Source organism: Myxine glutinosa, chromosome 4 (genome assembly GCF_964187855.1).
Source record: "Myxine glutinosa chromosome 4, kmMyxGlut1.1, whole genome shotgun sequence".
NCBI classification, from domain to species: Eukaryota; Metazoa; Chordata; class Myxini; order Myxiniformes; family Myxinidae; genus Myxine; species Myxine glutinosa.
Window position 1 is genome coordinate 146,853,404 of NC_136264.1, and position 11,870 is coordinate 146,865,273.

The following is an 11,870-nucleotide window of genomic DNA, read 5'->3' on the forward strand; positions in this document are numbered from 1 at the left end:
CAGCCGCCGCCCCCTTCTCGATCGGCACGTTCAGCAGCCGCCGTTCCTTCGCGGCCACGGTCGAAAACTGCCGTCGAAGCTCAAAGCTGTGGTGGTTTAAAGCTCATGGGACATCCCTCTCTCCTCTCCTGGATCACGCAGCTCGTCTCAGGTGCGTCGCATGCTTTTTAAGCGCTCATCCTCTGTATCTCATCTCCGTAGCTCATCTGGACTCATCTGAGGTGAGAGCGTCTCCCGCGGGTTATATCAGCCCCACCCTCTAACCTTTACGAACCTCCCCGATCGCTCTTCCTCCGCCCTCTCAAGCCAAACCCCTCGTGCTTGGTTGGTTGTTCGGGGCTGGCTCACTCCTCCCCTCTATGACGAGGTGGAGACACGCCTTTCCTTCCCAACTTGACCGCGTGCGTAATGGAGGTTTTGGGGCGATTCGAGCGAGCCCCAGCCAAAGGGCAGCAGTGGCGAATGCAGCAAACCGCCCAGTGCAGTTGGCAATAAAGGCTTTGGGGGAATTTGAAAAAGGGGATCTATCTCTTTGAATTCGGTGCAATGGAGTATTAATTAATGGAAGACAAAGCCTTAACCTAATACACAGAATAAGGAAATAACTACCAACAAGGAGGAAATCTATGATTTGGCTACGTGATTGTATATGACCTAACTAAGGGACGCCCTTTGACCTTTATACACAACAACTGGAGGAAGGAGGGTGGTCTTTACAATTCATTAGACAATAAAAAAACACAATTATCATATCCACAACAATATATATATAATTATATATATATATATAATTATATATATATATATATATATATATATATATATATATATATATATATCTATATTATAATAGCCGTAGATGATTCTGTCTGTCTGTCTATCTGTTGGGTGTCTGTCCGGGGTGTGGCTTACTCGGTTTGCAGAGTAGCTCCACCCATAGCTCCACCCATTCTGGGAGAGGCTTCATATAAACAAATATCCACCATTTTATTAACTCGCATAGCTTTGAGTCCTGTTTTGTAGGCCCGTGGTGTCTTCCTCTCTCTCCCAGTTTTATTTCAAATCAAATTCGATAAATCATTTCATTTTTCACAGTCGCTAACATAGTTTTAGACTCGGTTGAAAAAAAACGGGAAGAAAATCCGATGAAAGTTGCCGTTTATAGAACGAAATGAATTCTCAAAGGCCTGTAACTTCAAGGCCATCGAGTCTCTCTCACGCCTTTATCTCCAATCTAACTCACCATATGATTTCATTTTTATCGATGGTTTTACTTTTAGACTCGGTGTCAGCAATAATTGAGAACAATCCACACACGCGGGAAAATGCAGAGATATATTTTTTAAAATCGCGTCATGGTGTATCATACACCGCCCAACATGACACCGCCGGCAATGTGTCGATATATATTAAAAATTCGCTTTTGCTTTTCCGTTATGATATATTACTATTTCGTTTGATGATAGTCGTCACAAAAACGTCAACAATGATGCCGACATATATTTCTTCGTTTTTATTTCATTCAACATATTAGCCGGAAGTAAAATATGTTTCAGGAAATTACCGAGAGATATTTCTTCGTTTTTTTTATTAGTTATGTGCGCATACACTTTAAATAGGTTTATTTGAAATCTTTAATTTTCCACAAACATTCCACACACGCGGGAAAATGCAGAGATATATTTTTTAAAATCGCGTCATGGTGTATCATACACCGCCCAACATGACACCGACGGCAATGTGTCGATATCTATTTTAAATTCGATATATCATTTCATTTTTCACAGTCGCTAACATAGTTTTAGACTCGGTTGAAAAAAAACGAGAAGAAAATCCGATGAAAGTTGCCGTTTATAGAACGAAATGAATTCTCAAATGCCTGTAACTTCAAGGCCATTGAGTCTCTCTCACGCCTTTATCTCCAATATAACTCACCATATGATTTCATTTTTATCGATGGTTTTAGAGTCGGTGTCAGCAATAATTGAGAACATTCCACACACGCGGGAAAATGCAGATATATTTTTAAAAATCGCGTCATGGTGTATCATACACCGCCCAACATGACACCGACGGCAACGTGTCGATATATATTAAAAATTCGCTTTTGCTTTTCCGTTAAGATATATTACTTTTTCGTTTGATGACAGTCGTCACAAAAACGTCAACAATGATGCCGACATATATTTCTTCGTTTTTATTTAATTCAACATTATTAGCCGGAAGTAAAATATGTTTCAGGAAATTACCGAGAGATATTTCTTCGTTTTTTAAAATTAGTTATGTGCGAATACACTTTAAATAGGTTTATTTGAAATCTTTAATTTTCCACAATATAATTTACTTGCCATTTATCATTTGATGATTACGAGACAAATTCCTCTTGAGGATCGTGACAATTCATGCGCTGCGTGGAAACTTCTATTTCCAAAATGAATGAGACGATCGATGAAGAACGCAGACTTGAACAGGATGCAGCAAGAAAACGAATGAGACGGGCGAACGAGTCCATCGACGAACGTCAATGCAAACTTGCGGGGTCACCCGTGGGAATCCCACGGGCATGGATGTGTGTGACATTTCGACATATTGAGTTAGATGCTGCACATTCATTTTTACAAAATGGTTACTGGCAAGTCATCAGATCCAGAAATGGTGTAAAAACCACCGTTTAGAGGCCATTTTTCCCCGCAAAGCAGGGGTTGGCCTTTTCGGGGACCGTGGTAGTTGTTGTTTTTTTGTCCCCTTTTTGAAGCAATGTTTTACGGCCGGATGCCCTTCCTGACGCCAACCCTTTTTGCCGCCTTCAACGACAAACAGGGAATTACCAGTGAACTGGTACTCAATTAGCCGACCTCGGAAGGATGACAGGCTGAGTCAACCCCCCTGGCATTAATTCGGCAATCGACCGAGATTCGAACCCAGGATCCTAAGCCGGCACCCTAGCCGCTAGCCCAACACCAGAAATGGTGTCATGAACACAATTTATTTACGCACAAGCACAAAAGCAAGACGGGCCCATTTCCGATTCCGACGGGCCAACGGGCGAGACGGGCCGATTTCCGATTCCGACGGGCCGATTTGGAGCAAGAAAAAGAACGAGACGGGAGAAAAAGGAGAGAAACGAGACGGGGAAAGCCGATTGGAGAGGCGAGTGAGGCGCGATTGGAGAGGAGTGTGAGGCGCGATTGGAGAGGAGTGTGAGGCACGATTGGAGAGGAGTGTGAGGCGTGATTGGAGAGGAGTGTGAGGCACGATTGGAGAGGAGTGATTGGAGGGGAGTGTGAGGCACGATTGGAGAGGAGTGTGAGGCGCGATTGGAGAGGAGTGTGAGGCGCGATTGGAGAGGAGTGTGAGGCGCGATTGGAGAGGCGTGTGAAGGATTGGAGAGGAGAGGAGTGTGAGGGATTGGAGAGGTGAGGGATTGGAAAGGAGAGGGATGTGAGGGTTTGGAGAGGAGAGGAGTGCTAGGTGGAGAGAGGAGAGTGTCAGGTGGAGACAGGAGAGTGTCAGGTGGAGACAGGAGAGTGTCAGGTGGAGACAGGAGAGTGTCAGGTGGAGAGGAGTGAGGGGTCACATATTATGTGAAATAAATAAATTGTGTTCATCACACCATTTCTGGATCTGATGACTTGCCAGTAACCATTTTGTAAAAATGAATGTGCAGCATATAACTCAATATGTCGAAATGTCACACACATCCATGCCCGTGGGATTCCCACGGGTGACCCCGCTAGTATATATATATTAGTTCACTAGCAAGTTGCCCGTGCCTGCACGGGATTCTAAATGGGGTAGGGATGGAGTAGACAAAAATGTAAATGGCATCTTCTGTCATCTTTTATACAGTTACATTCATTCTTCGCTATTGAATTTTGTACATTAAAAAAATTTAAAAAACATTTGTTTCGGCTCCACTACCGATTCTGCATTTCAAAATCGCGACCACATCAAAGTCTGCTAGCAGGGAGCACTCAGTATCTGGCATGTAATCCTGTTTGCAACAACGATGTTAGAGATCCCACATTATTTTACAAAAAAAAAGAAGGTGACATTTATCTCATCTGGGAAGATAAGACGTGAATAAGTTAGTAACTATCTGTAAATAAACAAAGTTTAAAAACAACCAGTCCAGCCTCTTACCATCCGCTCACCCCTCCAATGGCAATCTGGGTGGGCACCGAGTAACGATCAGCAATAGGCCCAGATCCCGCACCAAAAACACGGCCGATCCAGCCCGGGCGGCGTGTGTAACCCACCATGTCCTGCAGCTCCGATGGTTCGTTTGCCTCAGTCGAGCCTGGTGTACAATTCAACTCGTATGATCAAAATAAAAATAACTACAACGGTACTCTTTGACGTTGCGACGTCAACCAAAATGACTCTGCCCACATTACATAATCATACCTACTTGTACCAGGTTTGATTTAAATCCCTTCAGCTGTTCTCGTCATCACATCTTTACCTGACATGACCTCTGACCTCATCAACCCCAACATCTAATCAGTTAACTTTTACATCATTATACATACCTTTACCAAGTTTGAATTATATCACTTCAGCCGTTCTCAAGTTATAGACATATTACATACTTTGACCTTTGATCGTTGGCCCCAAAAGCGAATCAGTTAATCTTTACATCATTATACACATCTGTACCAAGTTTGGACCTCTGACCTTTGACACCAAAACATAATAAATTTGTCTTTGCATCATAACATTTAAATAAATAAATAAATAAATAAATAAAGTACATAGATCAAGTTTGGTCAAAATCCCATCACTGGTTCATAAGTTAGTGCAGTAACAGAATTTTTACCTAACAGCACCTCTGACCTTTGACACCATAATATAATCTGTTTATTGTTACATCATTATACATACTCGTACAAAGTTTGACTTGGTTCTCTTCAGCCATTCTTAAGTTATCGTGGTAACGAAAACCTATCACAGATGCACGGACGGGCAGACAACCCAAACACATAAGCATAAGAACAGACAATTTGGCATTTATGATAATAATCACAATTTTCTGGTTCAAAGGCTTGAACCTCACAGCAGTGTTTGCTCAGAAACCAAGGTCAAAACAACAGCATTATTTCTATGGTCTATCAAGTAGCGTGCGGAATTGTTCCGACTCTGCTCTCCGTCATTTCAAGAGGGGTCGTACATAGAGCAAGTGGCTTACCACAAAAGCTGGAGAAAAAAAACCAAAGTGAGAAGAGTAACAAGGCAGTACAAGTAATGCGCTGTTAGTTTATAAATGTGAGAAAAGTCATAAATCAAGTAATGCGAGCGAGGCCATTACTGTCAAGGTTAAGCACAGTTTAGGACAATTATGGCCAAAACAATTTTGACCGGGTTTCCAAGTGACGTTTCCACCAAATATTTGAACAACGAATGGATTGTTCAGCAATTCCCACTGCTCAGGGAACCTTCCACAAAATGAATGCACGACTAGGTTGGCTTCAAGGGGCTTACCACAAAAATGAGATTTCATGGAATGAGTTTTCCTCCAAAGTACTTCCAATAACAAATATGAACGAAGCCAGAAAATCAGCCATTCAACAAAGATGTCTCGGGATTGAACACTTCAGGAAAGTGATAACAGTCTTGGTTACCATATCACAGTAGGTCAATCCAAACGTTGCACCAATTATCTTGGATTGTTCTTCCCAAAATTACCTAACCCAACCCTTTATTTGCAGGTTACCATGTCTCTTCTCTTCTCTTCTCCCTCCCCACCTCTCCCTCCTCTTTTCTTTTCCATTTGTTCATTTCCTTGCTTATGTCCAATTTTACCCTCTGGCACTTTGCTCTTCCAGTCTTGATCTTAAATATAAATAACTGCACTTTTTGTGGACTGAGTGGGGGCTCGTGGATGAGCTAAAACACACAATGGACCGGGACATAAAAGAATGAAAAGATTAGTGGTATAAGGGGATGGTGGGGGTGGGGGAGGGGAAGCACACCAACAATAAAGAAGAGGAACAAAATAGAGGGGGACATGGAGAAGATAGCGAGCAAGGGGAAGAGGGCACAGGGGGTAAAAGCAGAAATGGAACGATTTTCTATTTATTAATAAACAGAAAATAATACAAGTTACCATAAAAAAAGAGGGTGAGGAAACAGGGGGGACCTGGTAACCTGAAAACCAGAAAGTTAATGGGGAGGGTTAATGCGATCATAGTTCTGGATGGGGTGGGAGTGGGGTTACCCAAGATAGTAGTGAACAGCTGGTTTGAAGCCCTGGTGAGAACAAGATGGAACAGACTTCGAAAGTTGGTTTCACAGGTGTGGGGACAATAAATAAAAAAAAGAGGAAGGAATGAATGGAGGTGAGCAATGAGTCTGGATTTTGGGAGTGTCACCAGAAAAAACTGGCATACTGCGTGTACCATGCAGAAACATGGGAGGGGTGGGGAATGAAGAGGACAGAGCACGGAAATGTCAAAGGGTGCAAGACCAGTAAGGAGGCGGTAGAAGACAGACCACTGACCTGTCCTGTAAAAGCAATAGGCCAAGAAACAGCTTATTTGTGGGAGATACCACTAATTTTGAAAGGAATGGTTTCCATGGCATCAAGCTGAGTAAGACTGGGGTGGCAGCCCAAGGGAAGAGCAGTCAAGTTTCGGCTGAAGGCCTTGTAAAAAGTTGGCAAAAAAAAAAGACGGCACGATGAGGATGCACAGCCAGCAACTGGCTTTGGAGGCAAACTTACAAGTGTGGTTTACCTCCAATAAAATATCATGTCTGATGGAAGGTGAGGTCCAAAATTTGATTGACTGAATTTCTTGAAGAGGATCGTTAAGAAAGTAGATGGGAGGGTTTACCAGGTCTTTTCGGAGAGAAAGATTTGTCAGGATTGAAAGACATATTCCAAGTGTTTGACGAGTTTGTGGTTCTATAAAAGGTCTGAAGAGAGGGAAGAGGCTGCAGCCTGCCTATCCGAAGGATGAGCGATATCACAGCGGAGAGTGGAGTTATCAGCAAAGAGACAAGGGGGATTTTCTAGTCAGACAGATTGTTGATGAAGATCAAGATCAAGATCAAGATAGGGTGCAGCCAAGATCACTGCCTTGGGCCACTTCGGCCTTGACAGCGAGAGATGAGAGGACCCTGTTCAGAGCCATGCGTTGCACTGTTGAAAGCATATACGCTCAATAAGCGATTGTAATGAAAGGTTTGGTGACAAAATAAACTTCATATGGTACAAAATCAGGAATACAACAGTACAAGCAGAATGTCCAAAGGTGAGACCACACAGCAGACAAAAAAACCCCCAAAAAACAAGGGTCTATCAACACCTATTTATTGTCCCACCCAGTGGCCAGAAAACCAGACTTGAGGTTTTGTTCACAGACAAAACATCCCTCGTCAGTTTATTCCCTAAAGCATATTTGTTTAGATACAAATGTTTTACAAATCATTTATTTTTAATCCAGGTGGAACATCAATCACCTTTGCCGAGGTCTTACTTTGTTATGCCTAGGTCACACATAGGCGGATTTGTCGGCGACTACTGGCGACTGAAAAAATCGCCACCATCCGCCGACAATCGTAATGAAACCGTAATGGACGGTCGCCTGTAGTCGCGGTTATCCTCCCCAGGTCGGCTGCAGTCGGCAAGAGTCGCAAAGGGGCCAAAAAGTTTTTTAAATGTTTAAAAACGGCGCGCTCAGTCGCAATGGAAAAAAATCCGCCATGCTGTCGTGATGGAGCCGCCATGCTGTCGTCGGTATCCGTAATAAGAGCGTAAAGCGGCCGCAACCCAGTCGCTCATAGTCTTCCGCAATCGCCCCACCAGCTAGCACGGCAGAGATGCGAATGCCATACGGCCTTCCTGCGGCATCTTCCCGACTACGGGCCGAAACTGTTGCGGCTGCATATCGACTACAGAAGAACTGTCACGTCTCTCCTGCGGCTATGGGAGACTGACGACGACAGCAGTAGGACTAGTGGCGGCCGAGTTACGGCCATTGGCGACAGAGATAGGACTGCCTGGCGACTGCATTACGACATACCACGATTCCATGGCAAGACAGGATGGTGTGAGGGTCTCCGTGGAGTGAAGTCCTGTGGTGCCGACAAGGATATGGCTTTATTGTTTGGACTTGGGACTTTTGGGAACGTTATTTTTGGGACTTTGGTCCTTTGGAAACTTTATTTATGGGACTTGGGACCAGTGGAAATAATTTGTTGGACTTTATTTCCATTCTCTCTCCCTGCAGAAAAGTTTGATTATTATGTTGGAACCCATCTGTGGATCGGTCCCATCGGCCGATGGGTCTGACCCATCCGTGGATGTGCTGCCCACCTCGAAGGAATGTGTCGACAGAATGGTGCCAGGAATTGCCATATAAACAATGGAGAGCGACATTATCTTATTTAAATGGAGCGACATTATCTTATTTTTATCTTATCGACAAACGGTTATCGACAAACCACGTGTCACGGACTGCTTTATAAACATTTATGACATAAATTGCTTATTTTTAGGTTCAAATAAACATACTCATCCACCATTGATGCATACACATTCCTTCAAGGTGAACAACACATCCGCAGATGGCGCAGACCCATCGGATGGCGCATAATGTCGCTCCATTTAAATAAGACAATGTCGCTCTCCACCGTTTATACAGCAATTCCTGGCACCACTCTGTCAACACACCCCTTCAAGGCGAACAACACATCCGCAGATGGCGCAGACCCATCGGCCGATGGGTCTGCACCGTCATTTCTCGTGCATCCACAGATGGGCCAGACCCATCGGCCGATGGGACCGATCCACAGATGGGTTCCAACAATTACATTACAATGATACATCTTTATTAACTTTATAAATTGTACATCAAACATCTTTATGCTTCACGTCATACATCATTGAAATGAATAAAGTGAAATGTAAAATAGAGAAACAAAGATTTAAAAAGTTGTGTGAATCGTCTCCAATCGCCGGCGGTCTTATTGCAGTCTTGCGGACGTCGGAGTACACCGCCACCCGGCCCCAATGCAGTCGCCGCGATCCGCCATCGGTCGTAATCTAGCCGCCAGACTGTCGCCACGCTGCCGCCGTGCATCCGCAATGCAGTCGTCGTCGATCTTCGACAGTCGCCATCCCACTCGGGGCGTCGTCGCAATGCAGGCGCAATGTGGCCGCCTGCAGTCGCCATACTGCCGCCTGACCATATTTGACCGCCCGACATCGCCAGTACTAGTACTAGTAGTCGCCGAAAAATCTTGATCGCCGGCAGTCGCCAAAATATCCGCCTATATAAGAGGGATCAACCTCAAACCTAGACCTAGGCATTACTTCTCCCTCCCTTCGAAATAAATAAAAATACAAGACCAGGATTACAAGGTTCATCCTTTTCTGGGCTTGGCTGCAATGGAAATCTCGGCATTAAATGACAACTCCAAACCTATGACGTTGAATTTTGGGGGGGCGGAGTTTATTGCGTCGGTGGAAAAAGGAGGGCGGGGCGTAGATGTTCCTCACGAGAATGGGGGCGTGGAAAGCCATGTTTGCGTTAAATACCCATTCCGTGCGTTCCACTTCCTATCCTACTTCCTTGTGCAGTATTTTTAGTATATTAATCAGAAAATGAGTACATTAAAAAAAAAACTCAGACTTAAAAACATTCACCCTTCACGTAAAGCTCTGAGCCGGGCCTCAAACTGCCAATCTTCACAAATCACGAAACGAGCGCAAACAGGCTGCCACAGAAGCAGCATAAAGGAGGAATCAAATAAAATTGTGATTTAAAACTAGTGAACGATCCGAGCTCGAAAAGACGAACGAACAATACACTACGCTATGGAGTTTCGTACTTGCGCCAGACCCACCGTGCCGCCGATCCATCGCCAAGGGCAAGCTCTTCAGCGCCCCCGTCCGCGACCACCAACCCTCACTCTGGCGTCTGGGTCGATATTTTCAGTCGTATTAGCGGTTTTAAACTTAAAGTATCGATGTACGCACAGCAACCACAATAAATTACTATAGAATACGCTTTGCATATAAGGTGGGGTGAGAAAAAAAGCTTCACGAGCCTCAATTCATTTCCTGACACTCGCTAACTACATTCCCATGGACAACGTATAGTGTGCAAGCGCTCTTTTTTAATGCATTAAGATACACTCATGGAGGAGCGAAATGAAAAACGACAGCAGTTAAGGTCCAACGATTGATATAGGATCAAAGGGAGCAACTAGTCAGGGCAGGAATTTGTAAAACACCACACATAAACACATAGGCCCACAAGGGACTATGATTATGACGTACAAGTACGTACTTTACTTGGCACAGAAATGACGGCAAAGTCGGTTTCCATCCCAGACGCCTCACGCTGTGCTCCACAATTTCCGTCTTTCGGCATTTGTGGGGAATTTGTGCATTCTGAATCCCTTTTCCGACCGATTAGTGCAACCAAAGGCAAGCATCCCTTCGTCAACATGCATTGTTGTATCAACAGCATCCCCTCGTTTTGTAAGAATAGGACCAGCCGATTCACGGTGAATAGAAAGAACATTCGTACACGCCCACGTGACCAGAATTTCTGGGCACGTCATGTTGGGACTCTATATAGGGACTCTATCTCCTCCCATAGTCCCATGGTAGGGGAATTTTGTAATTTTAACCTTAAATTTGGACATTCCAAGACCCTGTTTTATGTAAAATTAAAGCAGAATGATCTTCTTTTCCAGATGATTTTTTTTTTTCATGTAACTCATGAATATGTTTTTGACTTACATTGTTTAACATATGTTGTAATGAGTAAAATATAAACTGAATATTTAAAGATAAACTTACGTTCGGTGAATGCCCCTCGACATACAGACATGTGGCTAATGCAGCACAGGCGCGGTTCTCATTACCCTGCGCACAACACGCAAAGCTAAAAGTGGGGTTAATAAATTGGTTCATGTCTGTCCGTCTGTCTGTAAACTTCGGTTTATGATTGAGGAACAGAATCTTTTAATTGAACGATGTATTTCGAACACGAATTGGAACAAACAAGTTTGCCGTTTTACCGTACTTTGGCTCAGAATTCATCCTGAAGGCACATGCACAGACAGCAGTAAAAAAAGGAACCACCTTTAGAGGCCATTTTCCCCCACTGAGCGGGGGTTGGCCTTTTTCGGGCACCGTGGTCCCCTTTTTGAAGCGATGTTTTACGGCCGGATGCCCTTCCTGCCACCAACCCTAATAGTCGCCTCTTGCGACACACAGGGAATTACCAGTGAGCTGATACTCAATTTGACCTCGGAAGGTATGACGGGCTAAGTCAACCCCCCTGGCATTAATTCAGTGATCAACCAAGATTCAAACCCAGGATCCTAGGATCCCAAGCCGGCACCCTAACCGCTAAGCCAACACCAGGCACATGCACAGACAGGAGTGAGATATTTATTTTTACTCTGCTTGCCTGCCTGACAGTCATATAAAATTGAACATCATTCCAAACAGGAAACTTACTGTTTTAAGGACGACATAAAGGACCCAAACAACATGCACGGAGAACTAATGTAACATGTTAGATAAGGTGGTGCAAAAGATGTTGCATCAACAGCATTAAAACCCGGAATTTATTTATTTATATGACTTTTACAATCTTTAAACCTTTATTTAAATTGAAGTATATACTAGAATGCTGAAGAACACAAATTGCCTTCTTGACACTTCTAAAAGCCTTCTGTTTTGCAGTACTTGGACATGTTAAAATAGCATGGTGTATAATACTGCTTCAATAGCACTAAACTTCCGGAATTATTTTTAACTACCGTATCTTTAAAAACATTATTTTATTTAAATTGTGGTATATACTTGAATACTGCATGGGGTATTGTGTTCTATGAACTCTCTAGGT

At 43.7% G+C, this 11,870-nt stretch overlaps 1 protein-coding gene across 3 annotated transcripts in view; it reads right to left on the reverse strand.

The window, feature by feature from the left end:
* The window catches only part of FUNDC1 (FUN14 domain containing 1), a 46,672-nt gene extending 36,616 nt beyond the window's left edge, over positions 1-10,056 (reverse strand). Inside the window, exons 1-2 of one of the 3 annotated variants that reach the window (XM_068113676.2) lie at positions 9,850-10,056; positions 4,144-4,300 (exon numbers count right to left, since the gene is read on the reverse strand). In XM_068113676.2, coding sequence (XP_067969777.2) covers positions 4,144-4,300; positions 9,850-9,865 — 173 coding nt within the window. In that variant the 5' untranslated portion in view covers positions 9,866-10,056. Of the gene's footprint in view, positions 1-4,143; positions 4,301-9,361; positions 9,424-9,834 lie in introns of those variants that run through there. The other 2 variants (XM_068113675.2, XM_068113674.2) reach the window with 2 other exon arrangements.
* Positions 10,057-11,870: the final 1,814 nt, after the last annotated feature.